A 17,629-nucleotide genomic window follows, 5' to 3' on the forward strand; every position below is an offset into this window, starting at 1 on the left:
ACTAGGCAACGTTACCTCGTCTCTGTTCTGCAAACATGCCTCCTGGCAGACAACCATCAAGAAGCAGTTCATATAAAAACAGGCACATGGTAACTTCTTGGGTGGTCATTGGTGGGAGTACGAAGGGTGATTTGAGTAAAGATAAAACTTTGATTAACAGGGAGTTCAAAAGTTCATTGACAGAAGTATTAATAGTCAGCAAGATGATGTAGGTAACCTAAAGGTAAGTTCAGCCATCTAAAATTGGAGATTGGAAACATACTGGAATGAAAAATGGCAGAACAAGGAATATCTTATGGCTAAAGCCGGCAGCAGAGACCAACCAAACCCATCATTTTCATAGAAATGAATTACACAATATATAAAATTGGACCCATCAGTCATTATTCAACATGGCTTTGTCCTCAAAAAAACCAGAGATGAAAACCAACATTCAAAAAAATAGAACCTTGAGACAATTTAGATCCTATCAACTAAATAGGGTAAAAAGGGAAGGAAATGTACAGAAGAACAAATGAACTGGGATGGCCTGTGCAAAGAATGCTTGACTACGCTTTCGAGTGGAGGACAATAAAACTACAATAACATAATAGATCAGTAGTTGAGTAATGAGTACTTTATGCGTAATACAATCTTTCCCTTGTCCACCCCCAGCTTAGCCCCTGTAACCAACCAGTGACCTGGAATATCTTGTGGCCCCTTGGACATTTCTGTTAAGTCCACAATTTTGATCAGTTTCCCTGTTTGGCTTGAGCTATCTCCCTTTTTGTCCTCGGTCTTTTCATTTGATAGTGATGAAGATGACCCATCAGGCTTCTGGGAGGTAGAAGGGGTGGAAGGGCTATGATCCCACACAGACCGTCTTATTGTACATCCTGGTACTTTGGAGAAGAGAAGTTTGAGGTGTAATACGCTTTTGGCACCAAAATCCCAAACGCCAAGCTGTGCCCCTGTTACAATGTGAACGCCAGAAAGGTCGCCAATGCAAATCTCAGTGTGCTCTATTGGTGCAGTGCTTACATGAGAAAAGTTCTTCCACTTGATAGGTTCAAACCAACGGCTGTCTTGCTCCTCAGGACCCTGCCACTTGGGTGCACCTATGGCCATGTGTGCATCCCAGTGAGGTTGAAGAATTTTTGGAAGAGACACTAGGTGTTGCAAATGGATGGCAAGTCGATTTTGCTTGCTGCCTTCTAGGCTAAGTCTAAGCCCAGTGACTGGCTTTCGGCCAACTGTTACCTGCAATATCAAGTAATATTTTGACTTAGCAAGTGAAGAAACACTTGGGATGCTGAAACAGGTAGGGACTTGACAAAGTGGAAAAAATTATTATGGCTGCCCAGTCCGTCCTATCAATTCTTTAAAAAGATTCTTACATGAATTACAAGATTCTCTCTCAAGCACATCCCAGGAATGACTCATAGAGATAACAAAACAGAAATCACATCTAAGATTATCCGCATTTATATTTTTGTTCACTTTCTCTGTTTTTGATGATCACATTCTTGAACTCCCCTAGCAAGATGGGTTTATCTATTGAAAAGGAAGGGATGGAAGGTCACAGAGATCACAAAGCAGAAACCACATCTATCATTATACACTCACATATTTTCATTTCCTTTCCCCATTTTGACTGACTGCATGCTTAAAAGGAGTGTTTATAATAACCATGAAAAATACCTGATCAGGGCTGATATAAAGTTTGGGACCCATCAAGCTGAACTGAAGAGATTGGCATACAGGCTCTTTTCTTTGAAGTTTATTAAGTTCTGGAGCCCAAACTCGAGCTATTTGAAATTCCAAGAAATACTGCAAGTCCTCAATAGGTGGTTTATCTGACCAACATAATAGCAGATAATCAGAAAGTCTATATTAAAAACAATAAAAAAAAAGAAAAAAAAAAGGAAAACACAGCAGCAACTGTACTAATACAACTATTTCTCTTGAAAGAGCCTCCATTCCAAACAGTCAACAAAAAGATTGCTGAGAGAAACGAATCTCTGCAAATTTAGAGATTATCTGACTCGCAATAGTAAAGAGTTCATCAAATCTCTCAAACCATAAAGGTACTTTTCTGTTTTATTGAGGTGAAACACACAATAAAGTCTACTCTCTATCCTGCCTCTCTGCAGAACAGTTGAATAAACTAATTTGAATTGTCAAAGATCTTTGCAACAATTTAATATGTAGCCTTCTAATGCCAACACTATATCAGGCCTCATAAGGTTGTTGTACAACCATCTCAATATCATCAGTACTTTCTGGATAGCAGAGGTTCAGGTATTGGCAGTACAGGAAGCACAAGTTATTTGGCAGTACAGGCAGAACAAGTTATTGTGCAGTCTTCATTACACTTAAACTACCAATTTGACCCAAAAGATTAAGTTGTCAGATAATACTTCAACAATGTATATCAGGCTAAACTCATTAAATCTCAATAAAGTACAGTTAAGTTAAAAAAAAATAGGTTTAATCAGAAGATCAATAATATTTACCAAGAAACAACCAGTACCTTTTGAAGTAGGTTTTCTGGAAAAAATGTTTCAAACAACTCTAAGGCCTATTCACTTCAAATGATAGTAGATGCTAATACAAATCACAGAAAATATTTTTTTTTTTAGGAATCCATCATTGAAATAGAATTAAATAGCTACTCAAACCAAAATTCACACTCCAAACCAAAAGGGTAAATGTTAGCTGAGATCTTACACTCCAAGTATAAGTCAACTGCACGGGCCAAATGTTTTAATCCAGGTACGCTATCAAGCAGAGAAACAATGGGAACAAATTTCATGTTAATTACATCTGGTGCCAGTTCTACAGTCTCTGACCACTTTGCATGGCTCTGCTCTAGATCATCACCTCCTCTCCTCCTGAAAATGACTGTAACATCCTGCAGCAAGAAAGAATTCTCTCATATATTCTTGGAAAAGGAATCATCCTCCAAATTGCTTCTCCAGTTTGCTCATCAGAAAAATAAATAAATGAGTAAATAAACAAAAAGTTTCTAAATGGCAAGGCAGAACAAAAGCCATTCCATAATACTTTCAGAAGCAATGACAGTATTAAAGCAGGCAGTGCATAATACTAGCCTTGTCCTTGTATTTGAGTGGAGCAGCAGTTGGCTGACTTTTTGGGTCCAGAAACCTCTGGTCTCCAATGTCTTTCACATAGTTCTCAATGTCTGATGATGATAAAGGAGATAAGTGGTGCTGCCTTACATAAACTACATCTCTTCCACCAATAGTTGCAGATGTAACAATGTGGGTGCCATAATTTTCAATAAAGCTGACAAAAGAAAACCAATGAAATTTCAGGTCAGAAACATAATGCTGTCAAGCTCTTGAGATTGATCTAATTACCAGACAGGACACAAAAGCTCTGGGGTATTGCAATTTTTGAAAAATACAGCACTATAAAGAGAGACTGCAAGAATTGCAGCAGAAGAAGTAATTTTGGAGATACATGTAGTTACACTTTCTCCTAGAAAAACTGAGCCTATTTCCATGGGTTTACCAAGATGCCAAAATGTACACAGGTGAACAGATCTACAGGGAACAAGATGCACCATTCAATTGAGCATATGCCCTTGTGCGACTCAAGTAGAAAGAGGTTGGGGTGTGTTGAATATAATGTATTTATAGTGTATAACCTTTCCTTGTTAATATAGGACACATGTATGGTAGTTAGGACTCCTAGCCCCTTGTATATATATATATATATATATATATATATATATATATATATATATATATATATTTCTCAATTGTAAGTAGATTATGACATTAATGAGAATTAAGGTCTTTCTTCTTTTTCTCTCTCTCAACATGGTATCAGAGCCAAGGAAGAAAACCTAATTCTTTCCTGTTTCCTGTGTCATCAACTCCGGGAAACCTTTCGGTGACCGTGTTTCATTCCGGTCACCTTCCCCATCTCCCAATACTTTCCGGTCAGTCAGATCATCGACAGAAACCACTCACCGCCGGCGAACTTTCCGGCGAACTTCCGGCGACACATTTTTCCGACACCGACCATACCAGAAGGAGCGCCTGGAGGAGATCTCCAACTTTTGTGAAGGCATCGGCACCAAAAGAGCATCCACGCGTCGTCCACGCGCAGTTTTTCGGCCGGCGGCTGCATCTCACGCGCCGGCGCGTGAGGGCGCGTGAGACCTTTTCCGGCGACGTGCCTCCTCCTCCAGCTTCGCCTGACGCCGACCAGCCTCCCTACCTCCCTGGTTCTCCCATCCGAGCCCTGCACGTACCTCTTTTGGGGATTTTTGTCTCCGTCGGCCCTCCAAACAGTCTTTCCGACGAAGCTCCGACTACTTTTTCTCCACTCTAATCCCTGCACGTGCCTTGGGAAGTGTTCTTCTACCTTTCTGGTGGTACTACGCCTCGATCTGAGGCCGTCTCCCTTTTTCGGTGGTGCCACGCCGCAATCTGAAGTCGTATTAGGGCTCTCTTCGATCCAAACATACTTCATTCTCTAGATAAGTAGATATGACTACTAAAAATTCCATTTTTTCCGCTGTTATATTTGGATCTCCTATGATTACTTCGGATAAATTGGTTGGCAGTGACAATTATCTTTCCTGGTCTGTCTCTGTTGAACTTTGGTTTATGGGTCAAGGATATGAGGATCACTTGATTACACAGGAGGCAGATATCCCTGAGGTTGACCGCGTACAGTGGAGGAAGATAGATGCACAGTTATGTAGTGTATTATGGCAATCGGTTGATCCCAAGATTCTTCTTCATCTTCGGGCCTACAAAACTTGTTTTAAATTTTGGACTCAGGCCAAAGGATTATATACGAATGATATCCAGCGTCTTTATAAGGTGGCTTCTGCTATTGTCCATATCAGCCAACAGGACTTGGATCTATCTACTTATATTGGCCAGATTACCTCTCTTAAGGAGGAGTTCTTGACTGTGATGCCTCTTACTCCTGATGTTGGGGCTCAACAAACATAGCTTGACAAGTTCTTCATGGTTCTTACTCTTATTGGCCTCCGTCCGGATCTTGAGCCTGTCCGCGATCAGATTCTTGGTAGTTCATCAGTTCCGTCCTTGGATGATGTGTTTGCTCGCCTCCTCCGTATCTCCTCCACTCAGACTTTGCCATTTGATAGCACTTCAGATTCTTCTGTGTTAGTTTCTCAAACTAGCTCTCGAGGAGGCCGCAGTGGTACCCGAGGTAGAGGTCAACATCCTTATTGCACCTATTGCAATAAACTTTGCCACACTCGCGATCGTTGCTATCAGTTACATGGACGACCTCCTCGCACTGCCCATGTGGCCCAGTCCTCTGATTCTCCGCTGCCTCAACCTCCGAGCTCTTCCGCATCTCAGGCTTCTGTTGCCTCTATTGCCCAACCTGGTAATGCCTCTGCCTGCCTTACCCACACATCTTCTCTTGAACCCTGGATTCTAGATTCTGGAGCTTCTGATCACTTATCTGGTAATAAGGATCTTTTCTCCTCTATTACTACTACCTCTGCTTTACCTACTGTTACCTTAGCTAATGGTTCTCAAACTGTGGCTAAAGGTATTGGTTTGGCCCTTCCTCTGCCTTCTCTACCTTTCACTTCTGTCCTTTATACTCCTGAATGTCCTTTTAATCTTATTTCCATCAGCAAAATCACTCGTACTCTTAATTGCTCTATTACCTTTTCTGATAAATTTGTGACCTTGCAGGACCGGAGTACGGGGAAGACGATTGGCATAGGACGTGAGTCTCAAGGCCTCTATCACCTCACCTCGGATTCATCTCCTGCAGTTTGCATTTCCACTGATGCTCCTCTCCTCATTCACAATCGTCTGGGCCACCCTAGTCTCTCCAAGTTCCAGAAGATGGTCCCTCATTTTTCCACTTTATCGTCGCTTCCGTGTGAGTCATGTCAGCTTGGGAAACATACTCGTGTCTCGTTCCCAAAGCGTTTGAATAATCGGGCAAAGTCTCCTTTTGAGCTTGTCCACACTGATGTTTGGGGTCCTTGTCGGACTGCGTCTACTTTAGGATTTCAGTATTTTGTCACTTTCATTGATGACTATTCTCGATGTACTTGGTTATTTTTAATGAAAAATTGAGCTGAGTTATTCTTTATTTTCCAGAAATTTTATGCTGAAATCCAAACCCAGTTCAATATTTCTATTCGTGTGTTACGCAGTGACAATGCCAGGGAATATTTTTCAGCCCCATTTACTTTGTTTATGTCTCATCATGGGATTCTTCATCAGTCTTCTTGTGCTCATACTCCTCAACAAAATGGGGTAGCTGAACGCAAGAATCGACATCTTGTTGAGACAACTCGTACTCTCCTCCTCCATAGTAATGTTCCTTTTCGTTTTTGGGGGGACGCTGTTCTTACCGCTTGTTATTTGATTAATCTTATGTCCTCCTCTGTCTTACATGATTAGATTCCTCACTCCCTTCTCTTCCCTGACCAACCACTTTATTTCCTTCCTCCTCGTGTCTTTAGTTGTACTTGCTTTGTTCATATTCTCACTCCTGGACAGGACAAGCTTTTCGCCAAAGCCATGAAGTGTCTCTTCTTAGGATACTCCAGACTTCAGAAGGGTTATCGTTGTTATTCCCTTGAGACTCATCGATACTTTATTTCCGCTGATGTCACCTTCTTTGAGGACTCACCATTCTTTTCCACCACTTCTGAGTCTCTTCCTGTTTCTGAAGTCTTGCCTATTCTCATTGTCTCCCCACCTGATGTTATGCCTCCTCGACCACTTCAGGTTTATCATCGTCGCCCTCGTGTCGTTGCTCCTCTCTCTTTTGCTGAGGCACCTGCTAACTCACTCCCTATCCCTTCGGCTTCACCTGCCCCGACTCTGCCTTCTCCTAATGACTTACCCATTGCTGTTCGGAAAGGTACTCGCTCTACTCGTAATCCTCATCCTATTTACAATTTTTTGAGTTATCATCGATTATCTTCACCCTATTCTGCTTTTGTTTCTGTTATATCCTCTGTTTCTCTTCCAAAGAGCACCCATGAAGCTCTTTCCCATCCAGGCTGGCGACAGGCAATGGTGGATGAAATGGTTGCTCTGCAATCTAATGGCACTTGGGATCTTGTTGTTTTACCCTCTGGTAAATCTACCGTTGGCTGTCGTTGGGTCTACGCAGTTAAGGTTGGTCATGATGGTCAGGTTGATCGCCTTAAGGCCCGCTTAGTTGCTAAAGGTTATACTCAGGTTTATGGTTCTGATTATGGTGACACATTCTCTCCTGTTGCCAAGATTGCTTCTGTCCGTCTGCTTCTCTCCATGGCTGCCATGTGTTCTTGGCCTCTTTATCAATTGGATATTAAAAATGTTTTCCTTCATGGTGATCTTGCCGAGGAAGTTTATATGGAGCAACCTCCTGGTTTTGTTGCTCAGGGGGAGTCTGGTTTAGTATGCAGGTTACGCTGTTCTCTATATGGCTTGAAACAATCTCCTCGAGCATGGTTTGGCTGTTTTAGTTCTGTTGTTCAAGAGTTTGGCATGCTTCGCAGTACAGCAGACCATTCAGTTTTCTATCATCATAACTCTTTGGGGCAGTGTATTTATCTAGTTGTTTATGTGGACGACATCGTCATTACAGGCAGTGATCAGGATGGTATTCAGAAACTAAAGCAACACCTTTTTACCCACTTTCAGACCAAAGACTTGGGGAAACTCAAGTATTTCTTGGGAATTGAGATAACTCAATCCAATTCTGCTGTGGTCCTTTCTCAAAGGAAGTATGCTTTAGACATCTTGGAAGAAACCGGTATGTTAGACTGTAAACCGGTAGACACATCTATGGATCCGAATGTCAAACTTGTACCAGGACAGGGGGAGCCTTTAGGAGACCCCGGGAGATATCGACGGCTCGTAGGTAAATTGAACTATCTCACCATTACTCGTCCAGACATTTCTTTTCCTGTGAGTGTTGTTAGTCAATTCCTACAGGCACCATGTGATAGCCATTGGGATGCCGTAATCCGCATTCTTCGATATATCAAAAGTACACTAGGCCAAGGTGTGTTGTACGAGAACAGAGGTCATACTCAGGTTGTTGGTTACACAGATGCAGATTGGGCTAGCTCACCCACAGATAGACGTTCCACTTCAGGGTACTGTGTTTTTATTGGAGGTAATCTAATATCTTGGAAGAGTAAAAAACAAGATGTAGTGGTCAGATCTAGCGCTGAAGCCGAGTATCGAGCTATGGCTTTGGCAACATGTGAACTCATATGGTTGAGACATCTTCTTCGAGAGTTGAGATTTGGAAAGGATGAACAGATGAAACTCATATGTGATAACCAGGCCGCATTACATATTGCATCCAATCCAGTCTTTCATGAAAGGACCAAACATATTGAAGTTGACTGTCATTTCATTAGAGAGAAGATCGCATCAGGATGTGTTGCTACAAGTTTTGTTAATTCAAATGATCAACTAGCTGACATCTTCACTAAATCTCTCAGAGGTCCTAGGATTAAATATATTTATAACAAGCTTGGTGCATATGACGTATATGCTCCAACTTGAGGGGGAGTGTTGAATATAATGTATTTATAGTGTATAACCTTTCCTTGTTAATATAGGACACATGTATGGTAGTTAGGACTCCTAGCCTTGTATATATATATATATATATTTCTCAATTGTAAGTAGATTATGACATTAATGAGAATTAAGGTCTTTCTTCTTTCTCTCTCTCTCAACAGGGTGGAATTGTGGGAGGCCCCAACTTTGATTTCCCACAGGGACCAAATAAATGTTAGCTATCCAAAGAAATCATCAATGCACACAGACCAACCTGAAATCATGATGCTCTTTAATAGCATTTCATTGGCTGGTTATTCAAGGAAAATGGTAATTATCCAAAGGATGTTTGTGTGGAAGACTTACTGGCTTGGACAAAGGAATCATGTTAATAGTTGAAAAATATTGGGTTATTGACTTTCTGGATTAGTTTTCCTATTGTAAAATAATAATGAATAAAACATTAAAAAAATTAGAAACATGATGTGGATGATTGGGAAATTTTTTGGAGTATTGACTAGTGAATTACAACCATAAACAATGCTGAAATAAATTGTTTACCTCGCCAAAGATGTAGGATCCCAAGTAAAAGGAACAGCACGCTTGATTTCGTCACGCAACACTAAATTTGAGTTTGCCAATTCAACTGTAAATAGCGGGATGTAATATCCAACCATGGCAAGGGATTTTGTAGCTGCTGCATCTACATGCCAAGAACCAGTGAAATTGAACATGGCATTGAAGCTTCCGAGTGGAATGCTTCCAGATATACCTGATAACTCATTGAAGTGCTGTGCCATCTGGATTTCCATGCATCAAAGGTGTTATATTAAACACTTAACTAGTTACTGAGATTATAATTTCAATTAAGAGGAGAATCCTTAGCTAGCATGAGTAGAAATAAACCAGAACCTTGTCACAAAGATAATATGCTAAAGTACAGAATATGAACATATTATTTCAGTCATAAAACAGGAAAGAGGTTTCTTTTCTGTGCCTGAAGAAATATGATGCCTGAACTTCAAAATTCACGAAGTAAACAGGATCTTAATTTTCCAATTAAGAGGAGAATCCTTTGCTGTAATGAGTAGAAATAAGCCAGAACCTTGTCCCAAAGATAATATGCTAAAGTACAGAATATGAACATATTATTTCAATCATAAAACAGGAAAGAGGTTTCTTGTCCGTGCCTGCAAAAATATGATGCCTGAACTTCAACTTTTACAAAGTAAACAGGATCTTAATTTCTCACCCCCTGCTCATGGATCTGAGTTCATCCATTTGAGTTGGCCCAAAGGGGGGGGAACTAAATATTATATATTAGAAAATTCAATATATGATCAAGGATCTTCAATTCTCCATTTGATTGGATAAAAAATGAAACAAGGAGGAAAAGCTGAAAGAAAACTTGCAATCATACAACTTTCTACCCTAAATTGTCATGAGATTCTAAACCAACTTTCTTTCACCTCCATACTCCCAAACCAAATGCCTGATAAAATAAATAAATAAATAAAATTTAAAAAAAATGTAAAAACCTTAATATTGCTTAAACAGAGAGTAGTTGTTTCTCAAACTTTCAACCAAAGAGCACCCATTAGTTCCAGTCTCAAGACGTCACTAACACCAAGTTGGAGGCTATCAAAACCAAAGTTTTGAAGGCAATGTGATAGTCAAGGCACCTGGCACTGTAGCCTCCGAAGAGAAGCAAGACATGGTGCATAGGTGATAGCATGGTTCCTAGCATGTAACTTTTTGTCACCTTCATAATATCCTTCAGTGACCCAAGATTCAGGAACAAGATAAAGTTCAAAAATTAGTCAACCAATTAGCTAATGAATATAAAAATGAGCCTTACATTCTTCCCAAGTAAACACAATCCTTCTACCTGATAAATCTGCTTCACCATTAGAGGATCTATGGAAATGCAAATCCATGGATCTGTTTTTACAATGTATCCAACAAACAAGGAAACATGTAGATACCCTCACAATATGAGTCTTCAAGTAAATCAATGATTCTCCTATCCTTTAATTTTGCATCCCATCTATCACTATTTTTTTTATGACAATCCCATCTATTATTATAGAGGCCATATTTCAACCACAAAACTATAATAAGTGTTGCCTGTGAAAATATCCACTACCATTTCTCCACTAGGGATTCGTTTAGGGCAAAAGGGGGAAAAATTATAATCCACCTCTCTACTAGGAAAAGATATTGTATACCAGTAAACCAGATCTTTCTTCTCCGCACCCATCATCAACCCACTCTGCACTGAAACTAAAATGCAAATATGAAAAATAAAAAGAAAAATCCAAAAAAATTTCTCAAGAGTCCTCATTTCCCTTAACTTCCCAGAATTATATCCAAGGATTTGGGCTAAGCTGTAGGCTGAGGCTAATTCAATAAGGGGATTTCTACAGAAAATGTGAACCTTCTTCCAGTACCTACAGTTTCACTTCCTTGTTCCATCATAGGATCCCATAACTCAACAACTTAAGGGTTCCGGCTCCTCGATATTAAACACAAATAAAATAATAGTCTTGATTCAAGCTACTTAGGGCAGACAACATAAGTCCTTTCTCATTCAGCTCTATGGAGAGCCATACTCTCCCTCAATATCAATTGCCAATAGAAGTTTCGGCCAGCTTTACATGAAGACTAGAGATCCTATATAAATATTTTAGAAGAAGACATTGGCTCATAATTCTCTATCTTTCCAATTGACTTCGATGCTGAGAAGTAATAGATCAGGGGTGTTGTGCAAGCTTGATATTGAGAAGGCATACGATCATGTTAGTTGGAATTTTTAACTTGAGGTGATAGGAAAAATGGGCTTTGGGCAAAGGTGAATCAATTGGATCAGTTGGTGTATCTCAACACCAAAGTTCTCGGTGTAAGTGAATGGTACTCTAGAGGAGTTTTTCCAGAGCTCTAGGGGATTAAGGCAGAGGGATCCGCTCTCACCATATTTGTTTGTACTAGCCATGGAGGCGCTCAATTGCCTTTTGAGAAAGACAAGGGAGGATGGTTATTTGACAGGTTTCAAAGTGTGTGGTAGAAATGGAGAGGGCTTAGAGGTTTCCCATCTTTTATTTGTCTGCGATACTTTGGTGTTTTGTGAGGCCATTTCTAACCAAATGACTTACTTGAGTTAGTTGCTTATGTAGTTTGAGGTAATTTCGAGTTTGAAAATTAACTTAGCAAAAAGTGAGCTCATTTCAATTAGATAAGTGTTGAATGCAAAGGAGTTGACTTCCGAAGTTGGTTGCAAAGTGGGTGTTCTCCCAACCTCTTATTTGGGGCTCCTGCTAGGAGCCACTCATAATGTTGCAGTGGCTTGGGACGAGATTGAAGAAAGGTTCCAAAAGAGATTGGCATTGTGGAAAATACAATATATTTCCAAAGGGAGGAGATTAATGTTGATCAAGAGTACGTTAGCTAGCTGCCAATCTACTTTATGTCTTTGCTCCAGATGCTAAAGAGTGTTTGTTTAAGATTGGAAAAAATCTTGTGGGTCTTTAGAGAGTAAACCTCATTTAGTGAAGTAAGCTATTGTGTGTTCAAACAAAAGAAAGGGGAGCCTTGTGTGGAATTCCGGGTTTATGGATAATTGGAGGATGAAATTAGAAGATATTACAAGCTGTAATTAGAGATTTGCTAGCTGTAATTAGAGATTTGCTAGCTGTAAATAGCTGTAGATTATTTTCTATAAATAGAAGATAGTTTCCTCTCTTGTGGGATCTGACAGAGTTTTTTTTAAGGAATTACCAGGTTGTTGGTAATCTCCTATTTCCCCTATAAATGTATATTTCTGCAGAGTAAATAAGATGAAAGAAAATTCTCACAATTTTCTTCACCTGGAGTTAGATGCCTTCACTCTCTAAATAAGGCCCTCCTTTGCAAGTGGAATTGGCGCTTTGTTACCGAAAGGGTTGTCTTCTAGAAAGAACTTATTTGTGGTAAATATGGGGAAATGGAAAGGGGTTGGTGCTCAAATGAAGAGAGGGGTAGCTATGGTGTTGGGTTTTGGATGGCTATAAGGATTTATGGGAGTTAGTTTCTTGTCAGATTTCTTTCAAGGTGGACGATGGGAGTAGGATTAAGTTTTAGAAAGACAAATGGTGTGGTAAGGAGCCTTTGTGTGTCTCGTTCCCCTCTTTATTTGCCCTAGCTAGCTCTAAAGAGGGTTGGGTGGTGGGCTTGTGGAGGCACTCTTATGAGAGGAGTGTTTGGATTACTAATTTCTCTAGTCCTCTCAATGAAGGGGAGATTGAGAATTTGGAGTGCTTTTTGTCAAAGCTTTAAGATAAGGTGGTGGATGTGAAAGGAGGGGACAAGATGTTTTGGTTGCGGCAAAGAGTGGTTCCTTCTTTGTTAAGTCCCCCTATTCTATCCTTTAGGTGGGAAGGGCAAACCTTTCCCTTCAAGTGCAGTGTGGAATGTGTGGGTTCCTCCAAAGGTTAGCTTTTTTGCTTGAGAGGCTTCATGGGGTAAAGTTTTGACTTTAGACTAACTACAAAGGAGGGGTTGGTCCTTAGCCAATCGATGCTCCCTTTGTTATGCTCATGAGGAGTTAATTGATCATATTCTTTTGCATTGTGGGAAGACAAGGGTGTTGTGAGAGTTCTTGTTCTCTGTTTTCGGGGTGCATTGGGGGACCCGTGCTACAATTAGAGAGACCTTTTTAGGGTGATATGGCTCTTTTGTTGGAAGAAAGCGGAAAAATGTTTAGAAAGCGGAGTTTTTATGTCTTTTCTGGACAATATGGAAAGAGAGAAATAGAAGATATTTCGAGAAAATGAAGCTCTCTGTTCAAAGGCTGAAATTCTTGTTTTAATGCAGCTTATTATCATGGTCCAAATTGTTTATAGAAAATACAACTATGTCTTTAGTCGATTTTATTAATTGGTTGGGGTCAGATTGAGGGAATAAGTATTTTTGTTTTCCTTATCCTTTTTGGAACTCTTTGGCGGTCATTGTATATACCGTGTGTACTTTGGTGCGCCCCTTTTGGCTCTTTTTCCTTTTACTTGTTTTCCTTTTTCTAACAGACAACATTTTTTTCTCTTTAACCCCTTGGAAATGCCCACTTTCCCATCCCAACCCCTTGCCACTTGAGCTATGCCTCAAGGGAAGATGGGGATCTCCTTGTTGAAATCTACTCAAATCCTTGAAACACTTTTTTGTTTCACCATTAACAGAAGCTAAATAGAGTTCATCAAACATCCTTTAATGCACTTCCTTCATGCACCAAAACCATTTTCCATCAAAAGTCAGGATATTTTTTATAAGTACACAATATAAACATGTGTTAGTTGCTTTGTATACCCCCCCTGTATGCTTTGTGGCTTTTCACCTTTGTTTTAATATAATTATGTTTTACTTATCAAAAAAAAAAAAGTACATAATATAAACATACATACATATATATATATATATATTTTTGATAGATTCATACATATATATATATATATATATATCGAGAGAGAGAGAGAGAGAGAGAGAGAGAGAGAGAGAGAGAGAGAAGTTCAAAAAGAGCTACAATGAGGGCACGTGAGAGTACACATGAAGTATGCAAAGGGAGCCAAGCAAAAAGATCAGAAAAAAAAAGGGGCAAAACCTCCCATACCTACTTCAAACCTAAACAGTCAAAAAAATCCATTATAGACCTAGGTGCCTCTTTTATACAAAGCCCTACACATTCAAAAAAACTGCACGTAAAAAAGGTTTTGAGTGATTGTTCCAAATTTTCCACATTTTCAAATTCCCTCCCATTTCTCTCCTGCCAAATTGCCCATAAAAGGACACAAGGAAGCAGCCAGCCACGTCCTCTTCCATCTCTTCCCGATGTAGAGTCCATTCCAACTTAACAACATCAGTCTTATTGAAGAGTATCACCCAATCTATCACAAACATAGCAAAAACTAGCTGCCAGAAGACTCCTGCCGATGCATAATGTAAAAGTAAGTGATCAATGGATTCTTCCTCCCTTTTATACATATAATATTTGTTCCCTACAGATGTTCCTCTCCTTTTCAGCTGGTCCCAGGGTCAATATTCTTCCTATGCAAGACATAATTGACATTACCCTAACACACATGCTCATAAACTTATTAAAAACCAACTTTGGGAGCCACTATTTCCTGATAGATTTCTATAATCCTCCATAATTTTATTGGTTGTCAAAATTGGATCCAAAATCTGTCTATCATTCAAGCACACAGGAGTTCATATATAATTTATTGGAGCACCTTCAGCAGTTTATTATAGGAAAAAAAGAAAATATTAAAAGAACCTATCAGAAATTCAGTAGCCTCTTGAAAAGCACTTAATAAATTCTTTTGGAAAAATTGAACACCTCTTTGTGATAACCTCTCCTTGATTCAGGACCAATCTATCAGCAGCTCTACAGGAGGGAATTACAAACTTAAAGAGGGCTTATTAAGCCTAGAAGAAAGAAATCTTACCCCTTCAAAATTCCTTGTACTAGTTTAATTTTGGCCTTCTCTTCCTGAAGCTAGAAGCGTATATCAAGCTCTGTTGTTTAAAATAAAAACTTGGATTAATAGTAAGAACCCATGATTTTAATGTCACGCTTTGAACTATTAGATCAAGTGCAATGTCAACATCTAAGTCTTCTATTTTCTGTTTAGGATTCAAAATCACTAAAACTAAAAAGGTAATAATTGGACATTAAAAGGAAGACTTTCTAAAATTTAAGAATTAAATATTAAAAGGAATACTTTCTCAATCTAGATCTAGCATTGCTTTGGTTTTTTAATATAGTCATTGACTTAAAACTGCTCCCCCTACTTAAAACCTAAACTTTGGAAAACATGACTGGCAGTAATTATTTAATCTCTGCTAAAAATCCTCACCTTATACAAGGACACCGTCCTAGCTTAACTAAATCCTACAGATTGATTTGGGAAAAAAAAATAGAAATATTGTTGTGCTTAATTCCTTTAAGAACCTCCTCATCATAAACCTCAATAAGTAGATTAAAAACATAAGTTGGGGCTTCAAATCCAGAAAACATCAGAAGGTTTCCAGTATTAACTTTTGTCAAAGCTAATATTCCACAACAAAAAGAAAATGGCCCTATTAAAATTTGAGAAACAAAGAATAGGATACGAATTTCATGTGACAACCTGCTAGTGTTCCAAGTAATCTTCCATTCAGTTATATAAAGAATGTGTTATTTGGACTCATTTTCAGCACAGTAAATGAAACTAATTATAATAAATACATTAAAAAATTACTTTGATTTTCCAAATAAGACTAAACACAGTTAAAAACTACTCCACACACTAAATTCTACTAGAAAAAATATCACAATATTCATCTACTTGTTTTCTGATGATACACCAAATTGTGGTCAGTATTCTAGGTAAGTTGATCAAAGTTCAACATAATCTCCATACTTTAACTGATCTAACAATAGAAAGTACAATCAAACTTTTCCCAAACTTGGTATCATTGGGAAGAAATGTTTCAGTTACCCATTCTGTATCAGATTCACATGCAAAATACTTGGGTTTGAAAATAATTCAAATTAACCATAATTTTCTTGTGTATGGAAGAGAGAGGAACAAGCTACTAGAACATGCCAATAACATAACTTTAACGTTTGGGTGCCAAAGAAACCCAGGTCATGAACTAACAAAAGGGAAATGAAAATTTCAACAAGCCCTATACAGCATCAGATTGGATTATTCCCAAGACGGCCAGAGGACGAATAGAGCACCGCAATAGACACATCCAATTAATGGTTTGAGTGTCCAAACATATCCAAATCAACCAAAAAAGTAAAATAGAGTCCCATCAAGGCCAATAGAACATCAAAAATGGAAAAAGAAATCACAACCAGGTAATGATTTGAGTACCAAACCACAATACAGAATCAGAATTAAAGAATTAAGACACACCCAAACAATGATTTTTAAGCAATAAACCGCAAGCAAAAAAACAAAAATCACCTCATGGAATCCACAAACAGGGATGGACTCCGTGGTCCTCTTGCCTCGAGACGCCTCAATGTCAACAGAAACATTAGGAATAATAACACCATCAGAGACTACAAGATCCCTGGTATTCTCTTCATCAAGGATAACAGGGCGAGACCCAGGTGCACCCTTGCAATAAAGAAGCCGAATATCAGAAGTGACATCAAAGCCTCGACCCAGTGCTTGGATGGAGTTGTAAAGAGTAGTGATGAGAGCATTTGGGCCTGAACTTGACGTTGTCGTTGATGGGTTGTCCATGGAAAGAGCAGAAGAATGAGGATTTATCACGAATAAGGAGAGATTCAGAGGCTTGTGAGCTGAGCAATCTGCAATGTATTGATGTTTTGAGTGTGGGTTTGGGCTTTGGAGGTGTTGCGGTGGTGGTAGTGGTGGTGGGGCAGTTTGGACTTTGTAGTGGGTGAACTTGGCAGGCATTTGACTGCAACAATGTCTACAAACGCGTTTTTTTTTTTTTTTTGTACTGGAGACGATTCCGAGTTGACTGGTCTCCTCTTCCTACATCCCTATCTGCTTTGTTTCTCTCTCCCAATTTTCATATCAAGAAGGGTACTGATTCTCCGCCTTGTTTCCATTTCAACTCCTTGTTAGAACCGATGATACAAAGGTCCATCTAGAAATTGTTGTCATAAAATTAGTGTCTCATTTAGAAATATGTCTTAGCATTTATTATTTTTATTAAATAATACATAATAATTAGATTTTAAATTTTCTATATTTAATAAAATATTGATTCATTTTTATAATATTTAATAAAACATTTATTTTTTTAAAGTGTAATTTTAATATAAACATAATTTATAAATTTGTATTTAAATCATATTTTTAAAAGATATTTTAACATGAATTTTGATTTGTAAATAATATATATATATATATTTTTAAATACACATAATTGCACAAAGAAACCATAATGACCTATTTTAGAATGGGATAGAATTCACCATAAATACACATTACTCCAATTCACTTTCCCTGTCCTTTTCTCGGGAAAATATATATATATATTCTTATTGCCTTTGCAAATTCCCTTCTCACTGCCGTAATTTCCGTTGGGCACATGGCATT

The 17,629-nt window shown here is 38.7% G+C and overlaps 1 protein-coding gene across 1 annotated transcript; it reads right to left on the minus strand.

The window, feature by feature from the left end:
* Positions 1–360: 360 nt before the first annotated feature.
* LOC117923698 (MACPF domain-containing protein CAD1) lies at positions 361–17,016 on the minus strand. The gene is made up of 6 exons (XM_034842116.1): positions 16,517–17,016; positions 9,093–9,331; positions 3,093–3,288; positions 2,710–2,893; positions 1,681–1,835; positions 361–1,239 (listed from the first exon to the last, which is right to left on the minus strand). The coding sequence occupies exons 1-6, from the start codon at positions 16,976–16,978 to the stop codon at positions 595–597; spliced, it is 1,881 nt and encodes a 626-aa protein (XP_034698007.1). The 5' UTR covers positions 16,979–17,016; the 3' UTR covers positions 361–594.
* Between the last annotated feature and the right edge of the window lie 613 nt (positions 17,017–17,629).

Source organism: Vitis riparia, chromosome 10 (assembly GCF_004353265.1).
Source record: "Vitis riparia cultivar Riparia Gloire de Montpellier isolate 1030 chromosome 10, EGFV_Vit.rip_1.0, whole genome shotgun sequence".
NCBI classification, from domain to species: domain Eukaryota; kingdom Viridiplantae; phylum Streptophyta; class Magnoliopsida; order Vitales; family Vitaceae; genus Vitis; species Vitis riparia.

Coding starts and splice junctions, on each gene's coding strand:
- LOC117923698 (XM_034842116.1), bottom strand. CDS start 16,978: ATGCCTGCCAAGTTCACCCACTACAAAGTCCAAACTGCCCCACCACCA. Junction 2,894..3,092: donor CACTCAAATACAAGGACAAG/GCTAGTATTATG, acceptor TTCTTGCTGCAG/GATGTTACAGTCATTTTCAG. Junction 1,240..1,680: donor TTTATATCAGCCCTGATCAG/GTATTTTTCATG, acceptor TTGATATTGCAG/GTAACAGTTGGCCGAAAGCC.